The sequence below is a fragment of the Gadus macrocephalus genome, chromosome 21, assembly GCF_031168955.1.
Source record: "Gadus macrocephalus chromosome 21, ASM3116895v1".
Taxonomy (NCBI): domain Eukaryota; kingdom Metazoa; phylum Chordata; class Actinopteri; order Gadiformes; family Gadidae; genus Gadus; species Gadus macrocephalus.
Genome location: NC_082402.1, coordinates 6,288,814 through 6,310,295, shown reverse-complemented (window position 1 = coordinate 6,310,295; position 21,482 = coordinate 6,288,814). Strand labels below are relative to the sequence as shown.

Below are 21,482 nucleotides of genomic sequence, written 5' to 3'. Positions count from 1 at the left end.
TGTTTTAATAAAATTCATTATAAATCACCCACAATTTACTCAAGGTTCCCTATATTTTAAGTATATTCTGCCAATGCTATGATATTGATAAGCAATTTTAGATGCTTTCCTCAATAGATTTATCCCGCTGTATGATTGACAGATCAGCCAACATGATGGTAGTCGATACTGCATGCAGTAAGTTTGATATATTGTAATGGTCAATAAAGTCACACAGGATGGTCCCATTGGATCCCTTTAAATCACAGACACACAGTAAAAGACTGGAGATCATAGGCATGGTCAGTCAAAGCTGTTTAATAGGCGTCACATTGAGGAAAAGGCTCCCACTAAGATTTCCTCATGAAGTCGTTCACCTTAAGCACACACACACCCCCATCCAGTATTGACAATCGTCAATAATGGACACAGTGTCAACTGACGGTTCACCAGTTCAGCGTATGTTATGAGCTCCCACTAGCCCCATGCACGCATGGCGCTCTATCAGTCTCGTTCCAAGTGATTTCACATCGATGGTTCTTTCCGAATGGGACTGATGCGAACTGATGGGAGGGGCTATGTTTGCCTTAACCTGTGGTGTACCTGAGCTCTGAGTGATGGCTGAATAAGGGTGCGGAAGACCCGCCTACCTGCCTAGGTCATTAGCATCTGCAGCAACAGGCTTGCTAGTAGTCAGCGCTACCTGTTAAATAAGAGGATTTCATAGACTCTTCTTCTATATAAACATTTCGTTAAGGAAAAATACACCTGAATTCTCTTATATACAACAGAAGACAAAAAAAACATAACCTGCATATTCGTTATTCATTTTTAATATGTATATTTTCTGTATTAGAAATATCGCTATTTTTTCTGAAATTTACTAGTTTATTAACCATTTCACCCATAAATCATAGAATTACAATATATACATAAATAATACAGAACCCATTTAATCATAAACAATATTAAAATATATGTTCAATAGATACAAATGTTTTTTAATCCTATATTTCAACAACCCTAACAGGAAGTCCTTAGACACTCAGTTGTAAAGCCATTCTCCTCAAACTATTAAGTGCAAACAATTTTTCTAAAAATTAAAGACAAAAACAGATTGCAGCATCCAGCGTCGAGAGCGGGGGGGGGGGGGGGGGGGGGGGGGGTGGTACACGAGTCATGTGTGAAGTGCTTCTGAAGCCGTCTTTGATTTGAATTCGCTCACGTGTCGACGCACCTCATCACAAATCGTAAATGAATGGAAAACCCAACAGTAAGACAGACACAACAAACAGTGCAAAATATAGTTAAGATGGGTGATCTGATTAGGTTTGAAAGCTTTTCTGTAGTTGAGGAACAACACAGGGATGAGAAGCCACCACACTCTCCGAGGCCCGGGACTAAAGCGACCCCTTGCCGTCTTCCCTCATTATCTGCACAGTCCATGGCATATTAGATGATATAGGTGCAACACACACACACACACACACACACACACACACACACACACACACACACACACACACACACACACACACACACACACACACACACACACACACACACACACACACACACACACCGTGGTCATCCTGACGTACAATGTAAGCTTGCACAGAAGTCAAAGCTTACATGAAGATGTGCCTTGCCTACTCCTAAACCAACAGGCACCTCAACAGGCCAAGTCTAGCCTATTTCCTAAATGATGCCTATTTGATTACACTCAACACACAAACACACTTCCCTCCCCTTACGATTTCCTAGACCACCTTTCATGCTCACTCCCAATTGCCCTTCTCTCTCTTGGCCAGTAAGCTGCATGTTTCGACCAGTTTGGCCAATTATTTGCTATTGAATGTAAAGCAACCCGAGTGTCGGGGCGTCCTGGCGGCGGCGGGGACGGCGTTCGCGGTGTGTGCTAACGGAGCAGCGCTGCGGGGCCTGGCCCGGATCAACACCCTTAGTCGGGCTGTGGAGCTGTGGACCAGCAGCACCTGGGCTATACTACGGTCCCTCTGGGAGGGGTGGCCGTGTGGCTCTGGGATGATAGCAATCCCTGTGGAAAGACAAGACAGGCAGAGACACTTTGATAACCAACCAGGCAGTGATTTTTTTTTTATACATTAAAAGGTGAGGGGTGTAGTTGGCACACAAGTGGGAGGGGGGGGGGTCATCATCCGGAAAGAGGCAAATCTTCAACAGCCGTTCAAACCTGCGCATCGAGGAGTATTGTATTGAAGGAGTTGAGGAATGGAGAAGCGTTTAGTCGGGGTGTGGGTGGGTGGGTGAGGGGGGGGGGTGCCTGGATGACTCTAGTGGGGGGGGGGGGTCGTCACATCACCGAGTCCACCACGGGCCTGTCACTCACCACTTTCCCGGGCCGGGCCCATGTGCAAACAAAACCTTCCTGACACGCTGTGACCAGACAGTCCTCCAGGAATATCAACACGGTGAGTCTCTCGTGCGCGATCTTCTTGCACACCAGCGGCTCCAGCAGGGGCACCTCCTCCATGCGGGGGCACAGGGTGGTCCCCAGGGTCTTTGCCGCGTCGGCCTTGGCCGTCCGCGAGGAGCTGAGCTGGTTGAGCTTGTCGCTGCTCTTGCTGTTGATGTGCCCCATGCTGTGGTTCCTCTTGTGGTCCTTCTCGTGGCGGTCCTTGCGCGAGTCGTGCAACGACAGCGTGGCGAACTTGCTCACCCCCGTTGCGATGAAGGTGCTGTCTATGATGCTGCCGCCCTTGCTGGCGGGGGTGGTAGTGGTGGGCGTGGGCGTGGGCGTGGGGGTTGCCGTGGTGGTGCTGCTGTTGCTGCTCGGGTGGCTGTTGGGTGTAGTGCCCCCTTGGGGGTTGGAGTGTGGTAGGCTGTTAGACCGCGGCAGGGTGGCCGGAAGGGAATTAGTAGTGTTGCCACTGTTATTACCAGTGCTCCCCGTATTGCTGCCATTCGTCCCGCTCGAATTGCCGGCGGCGGCGGTGGTGGTGGTAGCAGCGGTGACGGTGCCAGCCGCAGGGGAGCTGGTGGCACTCATGACATTCGTGTGAGTCCTGGTCCGAGATAGGGGAAGATGTGGGAAGAGAATGTCCTCTGTGAGGTCCCACAGACACATCTGTGTGTCCTGGCCCACCGAGCCGAAACGGTAGGTGACGCTCACCGGCCTGCCATCCGTCGAGTTCCTCTTGGAGAGCCGCGACTGGGCGCTGTTGGCCCGGTCCCGCCCCACCCCAAAGTTAGTCTGCTCGTGGTACTCCTCGTCACTGCCACTGAACTCCGCCGGGAGGTCGCTGTCCTCCACGCTGGTGGTGCAGTGGTCGAACGCCACCACGCTCACCCACGACTTGTGCCCGTGGCCGCGCGCGATCACCCTGCAGTCCGAGAACGACCACACGGTCACCAGGTCGTCCTCCCCGCCGGCCACGATGTACTGTCCGTCGGGGCTCCAGCACACGCAGAGCAGCCCGCCGAAGTAGCTCTTCATGGTCCCGTGGAGCTCGGCGGCGTCGAAGCCGAACACGCGCAGGAAGCCGTCCTGGCTGGCGCACGCCAGGAACTTCCCGTCGGGCGAGAAGGCGAACTCGTTGAGGGCGCCCTCGCCCACCGTCCAGCGAAGCAGGGGGTTGCGGGCTGACTTGCTCTTGCAGGTGTGCACGGCGTAGTTCTCCCCTTGCTTGAGCAGCTGGTAGTTGGGCGGCGTGGTGCCGCAGGTGTTCTCCACGTTGTAGAGGTACATGCTCCCACTGGAGTGGGCCACCAGGAACAGGCTCTCGGAGCCGGGGACCCACCGCACGCAGGTGACCCGCGACTTGTCGATCAGCCTCTGGGTGGGACGCAGAAGGAGGAGGACGTACACAGGGATGGGTTACTAATGAGGAGGTGACACGATTCAGAAGATTCCCCCCCACACACTAAACATGAATATCAAGCATTCAGAAGCCACAGTGAATTGGATGCGACAGGCTTGCATAGCACCCACTTCTTCGTTGAATAGCTTGCTGGTTTCCTTCTTTATGGGGTCGATGAGCTGCACCTGGCCGGCTGAAAAGCCCACAAGCAGGGAGACGCTGTCAGCTGTAGCCGTGAGGGGGTTGAAGTCGTGACATGTCGGCTGCGTTCCTTTGTATATCCTCTTATCTATCGGTTTGCTAAGATCAGCAGCCTGTGAGCGAAAAAACAAGAGCAACAAAGAAATGTCAGGGGAGTCTATGGCAGAGGTTCGTTTTTTATTAACAATGTCATACCTCAATGTCTTGCATATAAAAAGGAAGAGGCGATGAAACAAAACATCCCTATTCCCACGACGGCAGCACCACAGCTGGCTTTTCGTTACAATTAAGCTAACAAGTATGGGCTTGAAAGGCAGCTCTATAGATGACTAATTTTGTCATAAATTAATTCATGGAGTTATGTACAGCATTCTGCACCACTCTACACATGACACTAATCAACAACATTGCAAGTGCATACAAAGAGGTCTAGCTGCAATGACATCATCACTGCAAATCAAACCACTTGGTTCACATGACCAGAGAGTGCAGACATAGTGAGTCAGCCTCCATCACAACTAAACATCCTCCAAAACAGCATTCAACATTCACAAACAAACATTCAGTGTGACAGCAAAATGCGCCTTTTTAACTACCATGGAGACACAAATGCCAACTTGGCATGGAGACTGCTGAATAAACAATTAATGCCAACAACATATCCCAGAGCTGTCCACCAAGGTTAAACCAAGTCATTAGGGGAAGCCACCCCTTCCTTGTTTAGACCCTGTCATGTTACATAAGCAAAGTGAGACGCTGTCCACCCATTGACTATAAACACGGGAAGCTTTGGGATGTCTAGTGAGCCCAGCCGCAGGCGACTAAGAGGACGTCTCGACCTGTTAATCGCCATTCCCTCCCTGGAGTGCCCTTTCATGACACCATAGGGCTTATCGGATTGCTCTTAATGGTGATAACCTCACCACTTTTGCACTTCTACGGACAGCTTGGGTCATCCTCTTTGCATCTCTGCATGCATTCGGTTTCACAAAGATCAATGTGCGTCAAGTATGATCAACTTGGATAAATTGACGCTTGAAACATTGACCCCTTCAGAGACTCAACAGAAAGTTGCTCCCACATGACCCAACGCTGATGTGTGAAACAAAAAGCATGTCTACGCAAAGACGACGACCCAGGCTGTCCGTGGAGGTGCAACAGTGGCGGGTCTATCTGACCCCCATTAAACCCAAACAAATGAGTCCTATATTTCAACGAACAGGGCGCACTACGGGGGGCACGTCGACCACAGAGGCTGCGACGCGGACGTCCTGGTGAAACCTTCCTGGAAGAAACCAAAACAAACAGTGACGGAGTGACGGAGCTGGGGGTGAGTTGTCTGGCCTGGTCCGACCATCTGCGCACTTTATCCACACAGCCCCCCCGAGAGTGACCCCTGACGGCCCCGTCAGCCGGATGACATGTTCGGCTGGGGCTGGGACACGGGGGATAGTTTGTGGGACGCAGTGACGGGTTACCTTTCGGACGCCTTTGTAGATGTAGAAGTAGAGCTCCCTTCCCACATTGAAGCAGATCCTGTCGCCGTTGCCCGACTGGTCGTTGACGTTGACGAACGACACCTTGACGGGGTTGGAGCCCTGCGAGTTGAAGGGCACTCTGTTCGGGCGGCTGTATTCCGAGTGGGTGAGGAGTTTGTAGACGCCTTCGCGGGTCGTGAATTGAGTTTTGATTTCGTTCGTCTCCTTCCCTCCTCCCTCCGCCGCCATCTTGAAAACTGGCGTTCATGCCGCTGAGCGGAGCCCGGATCTTACGCAGTGCGCAGGCGCGGCCGTAGTGGAGAGCGCGCAGGCGTCCTCTGCTTGTTTGTTTGTTTGTTTGTTTGAATAGTGTCTCTTGGAAATGTGTCTCAGAGCCGTGTGTGTGTTACATAAAGCGTGATGCATGCACTTTAATGTTCACAGAGAACTGAAATAATTCCATGAAGTAGGAGTCGTTTGGGTGTCCAATCGTAATGGTGGGCCTATCTGTCCCAGTCCCCCCCCCTCATTTGGACCTGGGCTGGTGTGTTAATACCCTTGGCTGGTAGCCAATGTAATTATCATTGAAAATCTCAACATATACATTGTCTAATCCTTTTTATTGCTTGAGTTGAAATGGTAGGCTTACTCATGATACTTGGATAGACTAAAATAATCGGACTAAAAAAATATAATCTCAATGTCATCTCTTGTGTAACACAAGACAGCGGTACAGTCTGCATGCAATCAACTGGAAATATATTATATTGCGTAACCAGTCATAGAGCATACGACAACGCCATCATTTGGTAATCAAAAAAAAAGATGCAGTTAAAACAGCTACACTAGACCAGAACCTTCTAGTCAATTCTACAGTTCTACTGGCCTTCATAAAAAAGATTTACAAAAGAATGTTTTCCAAATCATTGTCCTCATAATTATACCCATAGCCTATATGTTAAGTAATACGCAGGACTACATAGACCGACCTGATAAAGATTTGCAAAGGCCTTCATCCAAAGGCAAATCATCACAGTAAGCACCCATTCAGAAGCTCATGTAAATGTGCATAATGCGCTTCAACGGCTATCCCCTATGCCTGTGAAACCTGTGATGATAACTTAAATCTGGGATCAATCTGGACCAACTGAAGACTGGGGCCTTGTGTCTTCTTTCAAAGCTTTGGGGCCAGCGTCGGTATTCTTCCCTGCCTTGGCGGCAGGTGTTGGAACAGGCCGCAGAACCTCACAGCTGTGACACCGACCGGAGGTCTGGGAGATAGGGTGGGCCAGGCCCGGGACAGGCTATCAGGAAAGCCCTCTTGTCTGAGTGACATGCACCCCTTGTGACTCTGTGGCCCTATAAGGGCACATGAAGTTTAGGGCTCAGGAGACCCTTCCCTACCCCCCCACCCAGCCAATACCCATACTGTAGTGGGCAATTCTTCTGGAAGCTTCTGAATGGGTTCTTCGAGAAGCCCCCCCCTTGAGTATAAAGAGACAGATGCATGTGGAAGGGCTAGTACATAGAGAAAGAAGCCACGAGAAGACTTTACTCAAACCAAGAGGAGAGAAGCACATATTTGGAGAGCTTGAGGTGGACATATTCTAAGATAAAGTTCAAACAAGACTATCCTAGTAAAGGTAAGGCTGGACTATCGAGGCAAACTAGTCGTTGTTTAATTCATAGTATTCAGTTTAATTCAGATTTCAATGGAGTTTAACGTTTGCAGAGAGAATTTAAAATGGGTTTAAATGCAGTGGATGAGTGCTAGGTACAATATAAACCTGTGAGTCTCTTAATAATTGATGAGGAAGGGGTTATTTGAGTTGTTTCTATTCTCTGAATGACTTTGAGAGGCCATAAAGTGTAAAGAGCACATGGCTTACAGCATGACCCCCTAGGAGCAGCAATGGCCGCTTAGCACAAAGAGCAGTGAAGGAGTTTCTTTCTGCAGCCCTACTCATATACTCTTAACAGTTATCAAGGACATTACATAGGAATAAATGCGGGCATTCAGAAATTCTACTACTATACTACAATAACTAATACTACTACTAGACTGATGAGAACTGCTACTACTACCATCACCAAACTACAGTACACAAATAAGTGTAATATATTATTTGATAGAATCATAAGGAAAGTCTATATTGTCTTTCCTTCTAAAGATATATCTACATAAACCTACATTCATACATGTGCTTATTGCAGGCCTTTCACTACAGGCCTATAATTAAACAAAGTTTTCTTGATACAAATCTAAATTAAACAATCATATATTGCATTTAAATGTAATAATCATATGTTGCATTTCCTTATTTGCCAGACATGTTAACCTTATTCTCAGTCTTTTTAGAGAGGGTCTCATGCGACACACCTCGCAGCTGTTGGCAGCCGGGTGTGAAAGGCATGGTAGACCCCTCCCCTTTTTTGAACTGCCCATCTTTGATTGGCAGAAGGAACATGTGTAACAGGAGCCTAGCAGTTCCCTTATCACCCCCGAATTGCAATGCACTCACTTACAGGCGGCGGGGGGGGGGGGGGGGGGAGGGGGGGGGGGGGGGGGGGGGATGCGCTTTAAACAATTCAAAGGACAAATTGTTGTTTCTATTTGCAATCTCTAGGCTTTGTTTCTAACATTATTATATTCTCTCATGATTCAGATGCCAGGGAAAGCCGGTACCATGGAGGAGGAAGCGGAGACCTTTGCCTTCCAGGCTGAGATCGCTCAGCTTATGTCTCTGATCATCAACACCTTCTACTCCAACAAAGAGATCTTCCTTAGGGAGCTCATCTCCAACTCTTCCGATGTGAGTAAAATCACTTGATTTGTTATCATTGGTTTTAGCCATATGAAAACCCTTACTCAAACTGTTAACACCAAGCATTGATGTTTCACTTTTGTATTCCGTTCGGGCAGGCCTTGGACAAAATCCGATATGAAAGCTTGACAGACCCAACCCGACTTGAGACCTGCAAGGAGCTGAAGATTGAAATCAGACCCGACCTGCGCACTCGCACCCTCACCCTGATCGACACCGGCGTCGGCATGACCAAGGCCGACCTGATCAACAACCTGGGAACCATCGCCAAGTCTGGCACCAAGGCCTTCATGGAGGCCCTGCAGGCGGGAGCCGACATCTCCATGATCGGACAGTTCGGCGTGGGTTTCTACTCAGCCTACCTGGTGGCGGAGAGGGTGACCGTCATCACCAAGCACAACGATGATGAGCAGTACATCTGGGAGTCAGCAGCTGGAGGCTCCTTCACAGTCAAAGTTGACACCGGTAAGACTACCCTTCACTCGACCTCCAGCTCTTGGATTGTAGACTATTCATACACAGCCTTGCATCAACTGACTCCTCGCTCCGTTGCTTTCAGGGGAGGACATTGGCCGCGGCACCAGGGTGATCCTGCACCTCAAGGAGGACCAGTCTGAATACTGTGAGGAGAAACGCATCAAGGAGGTGGTGAAGAAGCACTCGCAGTTCATCGGTTACCCCATCACCCTTTACGTAAGTTCTCACTTGACTTTAATGCTACTCACTTTATGAGCATGTTATACTTCAACCTCAGCCCAACGACCGACACTTCATTAATCTTAAAACTTATTCCAGGTTGAGAAGGCCAGGGAGAAGGAGGTGGACCTGGAGCAGGGAGAGGAGGAGCCGGAGAAGGAGAAGGATGCGGATAAGGACAAGGACGCGCCAAAGATCGAGGACGTGGGCTCGGACGAGGATGAGGACACCAAGGACAGCACGAAGAAGAGGAAGAAGATGGTCAAGGAGAAGTACATGGATGCCGAGGAGCTGAACAAGACCAAGCCCATCTGGACCCGTAACCCAGACGACATCACGAACGAAGAGTACGGAGAGTTCTACAAGAGTCTCACCAATGACTGGGAGGACCACCTGGCCGTCAAGGTAGGCCTAAAGTTCGGCAAATCAAACTGCGATGCTGTATTTACCACCAGTGTATTCTCCATTCAAGTAGCAATGTTCTTTGGCGCAAAGAGTTAAGAATGTCGTTTCTTTGGTCTCTGCCAGCACTTTTCCGTGGAGGGCCAACTGGAGTTCCGTGCGCTGCTCTTCCTGCCCAGGAGGGCTTCCTTCGACCTCTTTGAGAACAAGAAGAAGAAGAACAACATCAAGCTGTACGTGCGCAGGGTCTTCATCATGGACAACTGCGACGAGCTGATGCCCGAGTATCTCAGTGAGTGTCACGCTAATGCTAAAATAAAGTGTGAGCTTTTATCACCACGATATGAACTGAAGTGTGTGTAATAACAATGATCCTTGTCTCCCTCCCCCCCTCCCCCATTAGACTTCATAAAGGGTGTGGTGGACTCTGAGGACCTCCCCCTGAACATCTCCCGAGAGATGCTGCAGCAGAGCAAGATCCTGAAGGTCATCCGGAAGAACCTGGTGAAGAAGTGCCTGGATCTCTTCACCGAGCTGGCCGACGACAAGGAGAACTACAAGAAGTGCTACGAGCAGTTCTCCAAGAACATCAAGGTTGGTTTCAGGCCGCTTGGCTTCTCCCCTCCTTGTTTTTGCTATCAGTTGTTATAGCTCACCTGGACAATTCTGCAACCATTTTTATGTAGTTATTTGTATTCAGTGGTAATTTTTTGTTTTATAGATATAGGTTGGTAATTATTTAATATATATTTAAATATTTTAAATAATAATTTTTAATAATCACTAAATGTAACTTTCTGCCTCATAGCTTGGTATCCATGAAGACGCCCAGAACAGGAAGAAGCTGTCGGAGCTCCTCCGATACTACACCTCCACCACTGGTGATGAGATGGTCTCCCTCAAGGACTACGTGTCTCGCATGAAGGAGAACCAGAAACACATCTACTACATCACCGGTTCGTAGTTTCAGCTGGATGTATTCTAATTCTTTTGAATCGATGGTTCTCGCTGATGCTTCCTTTTCCAAGAGGCTCCGAATCTGATTATTTTGTGTGAACTTCTGTTTGTTCAGGTGAGACCAAGGACCAGGTGGCCAACTCTGCCTTTGTGGAGCGCCTCCGCAAGGCCGGGCTGGAGGTCATCTACATGATCGAGCCCATTGATGAGTACTGCGTCCAGCAGCTGAAGGAGTACGACGGCAAGAACCTGGTGTCGGTCACCAAGGAGGGCCTGGAGCTGCCCGAGGACGACGACGAGAAGAAGAAGGGGGAGGAGCTGAAGCTTAAGTTTGAAAATCTCTGCAAGATCATGAAGGACATCCTTGATAAGAAGATTGAGAAGGTAAATTTCCCCTTTCATTCAAAGATGAGACATTTTATCGATGCAGTATATCCCTCCTGTCATCGCCTCTTTGCCTTTCACAGCCTACAGCAGTGTCAAAAACCTTTTTATTTATATTGTTACTTAATATTTCGTTCTTAATTCTTCTTATTCAATATTATGTTAATATTTTGCATGTATCGTGTTGCTCTAAATATTCTAAGCACCAACTTCACAGCAGCAATCAATTATATTCCTGAGACACATCACCCTCATTATCCTGTTCCTCCACCACAGGTCTCCGTCTCCAACCGCCTGGTCTCCTCCCCTTGCTGCATCGTCACCAGCACGTACGGCTGGACCGCCAACATGGAGCGGATCATGAAGTCCCAGGCCCTCCGAGACAACTCCACCATGGGCTACATGACGGCAAAGAAGCACCTGGAGATCAACCCCACGCACCCCATCTTGGAGACCCTGAGGCAGAAGGCGGAGGTGGACAAGAACGACAAGGCCGTGAAGGACCTGGTGATCCTCCTGTTCGAGACCTCCCTGCTGTCTTCTGGGTTCACACTGGAGGATCCCGCCACACACGCCAACCGCATCTACAGGATGATCAAGCTGGGTCTGGGTGAGTAGCTGTCACTCACCGCGTGTGCGGAGACGAAACAGGCTGGAGATATCGGGATGATGGTTCTGGTTGTAGATCTCTGTCAAGGAATGTCTTGCTGATGGCTGTTTTCTCTCTCTTCAGGTATTGATGATGATGAGGCTGCGATTGAGGAAATCATTCAGCCCAGTGAGGAGGATATGCCCGTGTTGGAAGGGGACGAAGACACATCAAGAATGGAGGAAGTTGATTAAATTATTGTGTACTTATGTGCCGTCAACTTTCCTTCAACTTCGTCTTTTTTTTTTAATAGCATTAGTTCTTCCAGATATATTTTATTTTACAAAACTGCAATATTTTTTAAAATGTCATTTTAGCAAATTGTAACTACCTTAATTCATATTATTATAACAGTCCACCATGGTTATATTCTAAATCAGGTGTCTAATTCAGACCTAATCAAAATGTTTTGATTTCGATCAGTCTTTTTGTACCTGTTAAATGTTTTTTAAGAAAGAAATCCGATTTATAATAAAAATGTATTTATACATGTTCTAAAATTGGTCTCACTATGACTCTTCGGGAAATTTCTCGACAACCTCCGTGGTCTTTGCGGAGCAGTCACCTCTCTCCAGAGCCCGCCTACTTTACTACTCAAAGGGGGCCTGAACGGAGCGACAAAACCTGATTGACAGTCCGACTAGCCTATTCGCGGCACGGCAGGGAACATTCGAGACTAGACCGTTCTCGAAGGTTTGAAGGCTTCGATATAAAGTGAGCCCAGCGTTATTCTGGTGATTTCATCCGGCTTGGCTGAGATTACACACAGGAGTCTGCACTTCCCGGCGGGATCTTCCTTAGACAGAAACTCAAGGTAAATAAATTAAGGCTCGATATAAGAAACCATATATCGCTAGGATGCTGGAGGGGCAAGTACTTTAAATTGGTGCATTATTTTTTTAATATAGGCTACTCAACGGTTAGGAAAACATTTGCGGTGCAATTGCTGCTATAACGTTACATTCGTTGGTAAAATTGAATGTATAAAATATAACACGCTGCGCATCATTCACTAGACCTATATATCGTCAAATACTATCTCCTAAAAAAAAGGTCCTGCATTATAATATTAATCCTGCATTAATGATTATTATAGTAGTTGGATGTTACAAACTAGTATAACGGGGTTGTATTGTGTTGTGCTATTATTATTTTATTCCTGCTCAACATGCCTATTTATTAGGGCCAGTGGAAAAACTTTTTGATTACTTTTATTGTGGAGCATAATCGAGGTATTAGTGTCTGAGGAGACCGGTGTGATCTGCTGCTTCTCCCCGTGGTGCAGCAGCATCTCACATCGACCATCCACAGAGATGGATATTACACACATAATAATCCCTCTGTTTTAAATCGCTATTTAGATTAGAGGGCTGGGATGGTGTAATAGGATGATGCGTCCATGCTTAACGCGTGGAAAGGACCGTGAATTAAAACGATGGTAACGAGGAGGAGCTTTCCTCATAGGAGCTGAAGCGGCCAGACGGGATCCGTCTGGTAGTTTCTAGAACCTTGTCGTTCCCTCCAGAACCGATAGGGGGGCGGCACTTGGCAACGGCTCCTCACCACGAAACATTTAGCCGTTGGTCTGCAAGGTTCATCCAAAGGTTGTCATGTGATGTTCAGTAAAAAGCAATGGCAAGCTTGCTTATATAATTTTAAGGCAGAAACAGACCTTTCTTGTCCTGACCTGATTTAAGGATAGTTTATGTACAGAAAGTTTGGCGCTGAGTAGGACACGCTCGGTTAACCACCAGGCCAGCATCAACTCGATGTCATCAGTTTATACCTCGCTAAATGGTCATTACATTTTTTCAATTATCCTTTTTCCCAAGCTATGAACGGACCCAACTCAATCAATGGTATAATTATTATTCAGCTGACTCCAATTACATTTCTATTCAAATTTTCCATGTTCACCAATTTAAATTGTGTCAATGAACATTAACAGTATCGGCAAGTTGCACAGCGTTTTTTATAAACTAATTTCAGTTAATGTCGACGGTACATTTGCATCTTTGCATTGCGTTTCTTGTATAAATAAAGGCATTCTATACTTATCTCTAAAACAAAGACAAGAAACCATGTCAATAATGTTTACCATGAAGTTAGAAACAGCCAGTTCCATTATTGCCTCAAATATGTGCAGACTGGTTAGAAATAAACTAAGATAAAAGGTATTTTCGTACAATGAATGCCATTCGCGTCACGCCCCGTGCCCACTACCTCCGTCAGTTGTCCGTTGCCCATTGACTTTGAATGGGGACGGTCGCGCAATGCATTGTGGATCCGTCCGTTGACTTGGAGCGTTCGCCACCGTCAAAAAGTTGAAAAATGTTCAACTTTTTCGGCCGCAACGGATCCGTCATCCAATCAGATCGCGTATGCAAATTTAAGCACTGTGACGCGACTCGGGCTCTGACGATACTGGAAAGCGGGAAAGCGGGTCATCTTGCCTCGCAACAAGCAGGAAGAAGCGGGAAGAACCCGGCGAAGCGATTTGATTGGCTGACGGTTGCCTCTGCAAAGACTACTCCCCCATCCGTCAGCCACGCCTTCCCACGTCCGTTGACTGACGGTGCAGTGGGCACGAGGCGTCAGTCTTGACATTTCCTTGCTGCCTCTGTCTAGATGCCTGAAGCACACGATCAACCCATGGAGGAAGAGGCTGAGACCTTTGCCTTCCAGGCTGAGATCGCTCAGCTTATGTCTCTGATCATCAACACCTTCTACTCCAACAAAGAGATCTTCCTTAGAGAGCTCATCTCCAACTCCTCCGATGTGAGTCGCTTGGAGAATCCAAGTTTCTTTGATGCTATACTTTTTTTTTTAAATCTTTGTTATTCACAAAGGGGACATAATAATCCACAATAAATCAATGTACAGTACCGTACATTACACAATTCACCACATACCACAGATACAATTCCATTAATCTTTGGTCTAATGTGTTATATTTCCCTATGTTTGTGCAGTCAATTCCATTTCCATGTCACCTAAGATTTTAAGATGAAGTATAATGAGGATAAACACTGCTTCAAAATTTGTAGCATAACTAAAACTGTGATCATGAAACCGTTAATCACTTCATGAAAACCTTAATCACCTCATGTAACCCATGAAACCATGTCTTCCTTACAGGCGTTAGACAAAATCCGTTACGAGAGTCTCACCGACCCCACCAAGTTGGACTCAGGCAAGGACCTCAAGATCGAAATCATTCCCAACATCCCGGAGCGCACGCTCACCCTGATCGACACCGGCATCGGCATGACCAAGGCCGACCTGATCAACAACCTGGGAACCATCGCCAAGTCTGGCACCAAGGCCTTCATGGAGGCCCTGCAGGCGGGAGCCGACATCTCCATGATCGGACAGTTCGGCGTGGGTTTCTACTCAGCCTACCTGGTAGCGGAGAGGGTGACCGTTATCACCAAGCACATTGACGACGAGCAGTACATCTGGGAGTCCTCCGCCGGCGGTTCCTTCACGGTGAAGGTGGATAACGGTAAGTGAACGCTCTAACGGTTCTCCCAATCCGAGTTTGTCTCCGTAACTGGAGAATGACCGATATCCATCTGGGATCTCAGTTTTTCAAGATTTTATGTTTTTCGTTTTTTGTATGTTCTCTGAGCAGCTGAATCCATCGGGCGTGGCACCAAGGTGATCCTTCACCTGAAGGACGACCAGATCGAGTACATCGAGGAAAAACGCATTAAGGAGATCGTGAAGAAGCACTCGCAGTTCATCGGTTACCCCATCACACTCTTTGTAAGAACAACATGCACCTGTGACATGAGCTGCCTTGAATTAGAGCATTAAGATGGCTTCAAAATAAATCAATCAATGAAAACCTTTCAATCTTTAATTTTCGTGTCAAATAATGAATGAATATATACATTTCTGATTGATGTATTCTTTCATTATTTTTCATGAAAATGACATTCATTCATTTTCATAGGTCCTTGTCTTAACAACACGGTGGTTTGTATGGTGATATCTCACTAATGGACTGTGTGTGTGCTCATCTAAGATGGAGAAGGAGCGTGATAAGGAGGTGAGCGACGACGAGGCCGAAGGCGAGGACGGGGAGAAGAGCAAGGAGGAGCACGGCGAGGACGACGCGGACAAAGACGAGGACAAGCCCGAGATCGAAGACGTGGGCTCGGACGACGAGCACGACGACCACGACCACGGCGACAAGTGCTCGGACAAGAAGAAGAAGAAGAAGATCAAGGAGAAGTACATCGACCACGAGGAGCTGAACAAGACCAAGCCCCTTTGGACCCGTAACCCCGACGACATCACCAACGAGGAGTATGGGGAGTTCTACAAGAGTCTCACCAACGACTGGGAAGACCACCTGGCCGTCAAGGTACGGGGGCGGTGGTCTCAGCCACGGGTTAACATTAGGGGCGGGAATCACGGGGTCCCTCACAATACTACATGCGATACACGGCCCACGATACTGATGAAATCGCGATATTGCGATTCTGCGATAATCTATATATATATCACGATATATGTCTTAACTATGAATGCAAAATGACTGAAAAGGTAAAAGTGATGATGGTGAGTGAGGTCCCCCTTTTCACTGTAAAGCGTCTTTGAGTGTCTAGGAAAGCGCTATATAAATTCAATCAATTATTATTTTCTTATTATTATTATTATTAAAGAGCTTGATTTCTGTCATTATTCATAGTCCAAACTGAGTTTGCGCCATAGTTGACATACGTTCTTAGACGTTTAAACTGGGAAGGGTATTTCCTGAAGGGGAGAAGCAGTGGGTGCCACTCACACCCGCTGTGCTTCCATTCCACAGCACTTCTCGGTGGAGGGTCAGCTGGAGTTCCGCGCGCTGATCTTCGTTCCGCGCCGCGCGCCCTTCGACCTCTTTGAGAACAAGAAGAAGAAGAACAACATCAAGCTGTACGTGCGCAGGGTCTTCATCATGGACAACTGTGACGAGCTCATCCCTGAGTATCTGAGTAAGTTGTGAGGGCAACTCTGTCCACCGATTCATGAGAGTTCGGACCACCGGTTTGGCAGCCTTGTGTGAAATATTGAACCGTTGTTCCAACCGTGTCGTTGAGTTGCTACTTTGATAGGGCCAGACTAAGGACAAACTGTCTCTTCTGTTTTTAGACTTCATCAGAGGCGTGGTGGACTCTGAGGACCTCCCCCTGAACATCTCCCGAGAGATGCTACAGCAGAGCAAGATCCTGAAGGTCATCCGCAAGAACCTGGTGAAGAAGTGCCTAGAGCTCTTCATTGAGCTGGCAGAGGACAAGGAGAACTATAAGAAATGCTACGAGCAGTTCTCCAAGAACCTCAAGGTGGGGGACTTCAGGTTATCAGTGGGCAATGTTGTGGCCCTCTTGAATTTGTATTGATCAAATCCTCGATCATCGCAGTCTTATTTGTTACTTGGATATTTTGTGTTGGATGAAGAAGACCAGCTACCGTCTCTAAACATGACGTCTGTCCCTGTGACCTAACCCTTACCACCTGGCTGATCCTCTTTCCCTATTAACAGCTTAAGCTGCTTGAGACCATTTGAAAGCTCCTTACTGCCATCTTCTGTCTTGTTTGTGGACTGACATCAGTGTTGTTAACAGAAACCTGGGCTCTCAATAATCAAGTTTTCCGTTCTGATTTTTTTTCCGGAAACCATGTGTACAATTTTAAAGGGGAGAGTAAGGGGGAGAGGTAGAGGTAGACATTTTACTGCCAACCACATTTGCTCTCATGCCACAGTCTTAGAAAGTTTAGTTTAGAAAGCTTACTCTAGTTTAGAGTGTACCCAGAAGGGTTCTCTACTTTGATTACACCTCTGTCTCAAGAATTTATATTTCACTCTGTGATAAATGTATATCCTTCATGTTTTTGTTGGACGTTTATTGACCATATATGGTTATTTAGGGGCTTACATATAAGGATTTTTTTTTTTTTTAATGTATGCCCATCACAGAACACTAGATTAATGCCAACTTTTGTCACACTTTTTGTGCGTATGTACAACCCAGATTTTATGCGCACGATAGAATTTAGAACCTCTTCTACCAACTCTAATAAATGAGGGGCCTGGCCTCTAATGCTGGAATATAAAAAGCACCTACCTTGCCAATGATTCTAATCCAAGGACATCTCTTTCAGCTGGGCATCCACGAGGACTCACAGAACAGGAAGAAGCTGTCGGACCTGCTGCGGTACCACACCTCTGCTTCTGGAGACGAGCTGGTGTCCCTGAAGGACTATGTGACCCGCATGAAGGACTCCCAGAAACACATCTACTACATCACTGGTGTGTATGCTGGTTCACCCAACACAACCATCTTCAGTCACAGGAAGATGTTCAGTGACCATGTTCTCCTTGTTTCTCATGGAAAGTGATAATGCAACCTATTTCCTTTGTGCTTTTGTGCCGACTTCATGAAGAGGAACGTTTTTGGCGTCCTTTTATAAATATCCTGGAATGTATGAATACAGGTTGGCCATAAGAAAGGTCTTACATTTACCCAAAGATCTGACAAAAGTACCTGTATTTCAGGTGAGACCAAAGAGCAGGTGGCCAACTCTGCCTTTGTGGAGCGCCTCCGCAAGGCCGGTCTGGAGGTCATCTACATGATCGAGCCCATTGATGAGTACTGCGTCCAGCAGCTGAAGGAGTACGACGGCAAGAACCTGGTGTCGGTCACCAAGGAGGGCCTGGAGCTGCCCGAGGACGACGACGAGAAGAAGAGGGGGGAGGAGAAGAAGTCTCAGTTTGAGAACCTGTGCAAAATCATGAAGGACATCTTGGAGAAGAAGGTGGAAAAGGTGAGAGGGAGAAACGGGTCTACCGACAAGTCACCAACTAGGCTGGGAGTGCAAGTGAACCCTAATACAGCCTAACCCTGATACAGCTCAAAGTCAAACCATTTGAGGTTTGAATATAAATGCAATTTGAGGGGGAGGGGGAGGTGTTATCCCCATGGTTACGATCCCTGGAATTATTTTTTTCCTAGCTAGTACTCCTTGTTTATGATGAGCGATGGTTACCCTCTCTGGGAGGCAGTCAGGAATGTTAAGCGCTGCCCAGATAACCCACCACACAACCACACACAGTGTGGTGTGCGGCATGGACCGGTCACAAACAGATTGGCCAGACTGGCCACACAGGAATAGGAGCTTGTTCTTTCTAAATCGAGGTAATGTTTTAGTAAAAATGGCACAGATTACTATGTTCAATGTCATAGGTGTTTAAAAACCAAGAGAACAGGGGTCTCATTTATAACCGTTGCGTACGCACAAAACGGGGCTGAAATTGGCGTACGTGACTTTCCACGCCAAGGTTGTGATCTATAAAAAACCAACTTGACGGGAAAATTTGCGCAGCCCTAAGCAAACTCTGACCCATGCGTACGCATGGTTTGGAGGAAAAGGAGGATTGGCGACACAGATGGTGTGGTGGTGAACTGAAGTCAGACCGAAGAATTGTAGAGTGAGAAGAACGATTATGTTTTTTCATCGCCCTTCATAAATTTAATTTCAATCCGTATCATGCGTTAAATCCTAATCAGGATAATTTAAGTCAACTGCATTATTTCTCAGTTATAACTCCAGAAACATCTCCCTAGAATAGAAATAAAAAAAAAATCTCTATATTTAATCCCGTCACTCCATACTGTCCACTGACGGCGCGACTGCATGGAATAAAGCATCCGTCCAACATGTGTCAATAACATAATATTTATTATGTGACACTGTAAACACATAATCAAATGTCAATTAAATCCCAAGTGTGGAAAACCAAGCCACACTCCTCATCACAATCATTGTCCGTTACTCTTGATGCTTTTCATGACAAATCAGGCATTAAAAAGGGGTTCAAGAACGTTCAAGGGGTTCAAAAATGTTCAAGAACATTTTACGTGGGTGATTACAAACTGATTATCCAAGGTGTTCTCGGTCAGTCTTATTACCGTAACCCTATAAATGCAGAGGTGAGCGCCGTGGTAATGCTGCACCATAGGCACTTCTGGCGGACCATGCAAATGGCAGGATTCGGAGGGAGAGGGTATTTAGGGACCATAACGATTTATTGGTAGGCTACATAAAAATATGTAACTCTATGTCTTTTTTAATTCTGGGACTGTGCGCTCCGTGCTACTGACAGAGTTCACTGCTGCAGCAACATGTTGCCACTCACTCTGCTTTTTGTTGTTTGCGATCCCAATCCCGTGACCACCGAACAAAACTACCTTTTGGGCTTCCATCTCACCCACAAGTGTCTCCACTTGTGAAATTTTGCTTTTTTGCTTTTCTCAGTACTTCTGCCATTGTTTCCGACAAGACATAATACATGCATCTGAGTCTGTTTTATATGCAGATCGAATTCATGAGGTCATTTGCATTGACCATTTATGGTTAAAAAGGGGCGTGTACAGGGCGGAACGTGAAGCTGATTCAGCTGCGCACACTTGTAGGCACTCTGTGATTTATAAAGCAAAGATTGCGTATGGTGTGCGTACGCAGGGTTTTATAAATCTGAATATTTTTTGGTAACGATCCCACGCACAGTTTTATAAATGAGACACCAGGCCTTTGGGTTCACTGGCACTTTAAGGAACACACTGGAACATGCCTCTATGTGTCAGTAATTACTCAACTTGTTTATTCTCTGTCTTTAACTGCCTGAATCCTTATCTTGTCCCAGGTCACCGTCTCCAACCGCCTGGTCTCCTCCCCTTGCTGCATCGTCACCAGCACGTATGGCTGGACCGCCAACATGGAGCGGATCATGAAGGCTCAGGCCCTCCGAGACAGCTCCACCATGGGCTACATGGCGGCTAAGAAGCACCTGGAGATCAACCCGGACCACTCCATCGTGGAAACGCTGAGGCAGAAGGCGGAGGTGGACAAGAACGACAAGTCTGTGAAGGACCTGGTGATCCTCCTGTTTGAGACGGCGCTGCTGTCCTCCGGGTTCACCCTTGATGACCCCCAGACCCACTCCAACCGCATATACAGGATGATCAAGTTGGGCCTTGGTAAGTACCTGGGCCACCAGCCCAGGGACAATAGACCCTTTACACACAGGTGGAAGCCTAGCACAAAAAGGGCCACTAATTATAGCTCTACTGCTCGTGTGCAGCACGGCACCTCATCCATTGTCAGAGTGTGATATCTTCACTACTTTAGTCTACGGCCTTCGCCCTGGTTCATAAACAGACTGTGTTTAGTTTCATGAGTGAGAACTGCGTTTGTCCTACGATGAGGTGTCATTGCATAGTCTGTAACTTTGGTCCAACATGGCCCCCGTTTGTTGACATGTGTCCCTCTTCCTCTCAGGCATCGACGAGGACGACCTGACCACGGACGAGCCAACGTCCGCCCCCGTGAAAGACATGCCTCCTCTGGAAGGAGACGAAGACACATCCAGGATGGAGGAGGTCGATTAGGATATCCCAGAATCCCTTCTGTTGTCTAGCTTTGGATTTAATATAACACAATGGAAAGTATTCAATGTGGTTGACTGACATTGAAACCTTGCATTGACTACATGCACCTGCAGTTCATTCCTTTTACAATTATTATTATTTTTTTGTTAATTTCAGGTTTTTTTCTATCATGTGTGTTTCTTTTGTTGGTATGCATTCCAAAGTTCCAAGTGTGTTCACACTTTTACTGTAAATAAATATTACTGTGATTTGGAATGGTGGTACCCAGAAGAAATAAAGTTGACCATGTTGACCAACTTTGGTTTCCAATAGATTTTTCCTATATCAATCAATGATAATGTTGTCCTACTCTGCATGGATTAACAGGATTCTTGAGCAAGTTTGGAAGGTCTGGGAAATTACCTTAAAGTCTGGGCATTGTTATGTATGGAAAAGTAAAAATATTATTTTATTTAAAAAGAGTGGCGACGCATTAATATGATCATGAGTAAACCCTTAGGTTAGTTCAAATAAAATGTGGTAAATTTAATAAATAGTCCAGTCATAATACAAGGATAGTCAGAGGATTATGGACAATTTTGCTGAATGTCAAGTCTTTATCTCGCCAATGAATAGGCCGTGTCAACATTTGA

The 21,482-nt window shown here is 46.8% G+C and overlaps 3 protein-coding genes across 4 annotated transcripts; 2 read left to right on the top strand and 1 right to left on the bottom strand.

The window, feature by feature from the left end:
• Positions 1-277: 277 nt before the first annotated feature.
• LOC132450209 (WD repeat-containing protein 20-like) lies at positions 278-5,833 on the bottom strand. 2 transcript variants are annotated; one of them, XM_060042254.1, is made up of 4 exons: positions 5,498-5,833; positions 3,950-4,132; positions 2,348-3,793; positions 278-2,035 (listed from the first exon to the last, which is right to left on the bottom strand). In XM_060042254.1, the coding sequence occupies exons 1-4, from the start codon at positions 5,744-5,746 to the stop codon at positions 1,979-1,981; spliced, it is 1,935 nt and encodes a 644-aa protein (XP_059898237.1). In that variant the 5' UTR covers positions 5,747-5,833; the 3' UTR covers positions 278-1,978. The 2 variants fall into 2 exon arrangements, with proteins under 2 accessions (XP_059898237.1, XP_059898238.1); XM_060042255.1 differs by having other exon boundaries at positions 278-2,191; positions 5,498-5,827.
• Positions 5,834-6,982: 1,149 nt separating this feature from the next.
• Positions 6,983-11,910, top strand: hsp90aa1.1 (heat shock protein 90, alpha (cytosolic), class A member 1, tandem duplicate 1). The gene is made up of 11 exons (XM_060042247.1): positions 6,983-7,140; positions 8,164-8,310; positions 8,421-8,787; positions 8,882-9,015; positions 9,118-9,423; positions 9,547-9,712; positions 9,824-10,014; positions 10,229-10,376; positions 10,493-10,761; positions 11,038-11,371; positions 11,495-11,910. The coding sequence occupies exons 2-11, from the start codon at positions 8,164-8,166 to the stop codon at positions 11,602-11,604; spliced, it is 2,172 nt and encodes a 723-aa protein (XP_059898230.1). The 5' UTR covers positions 6,983-7,140; the 3' UTR covers positions 11,605-11,910.
• A 119-nt stretch (positions 11,911-12,029) lies between these two features.
• On the top strand, positions 12,030-21,146 carry hsp90aa1.2 (heat shock protein 90, alpha (cytosolic), class A member 1, tandem duplicate 2). Its single transcript, XM_060042246.1, has 11 exons — positions 12,030-12,224; positions 14,039-14,188; positions 14,549-14,915; positions 15,045-15,178; positions 15,441-15,782; positions 16,230-16,395; positions 16,553-16,743; positions 17,564-17,711; positions 17,958-18,226; positions 20,106-20,439; positions 20,741-21,146. Exons 2-11 carry the CDS (start codon positions 14,039-14,041, stop codon positions 20,848-20,850), a joined length of 2,211 nt encoding a protein of 736 aa, XP_059898229.1. The 5' UTR covers positions 12,030-12,224; the 3' UTR covers positions 20,851-21,146.
• Positions 21,147-21,482: the final 336 nt, after the last annotated feature.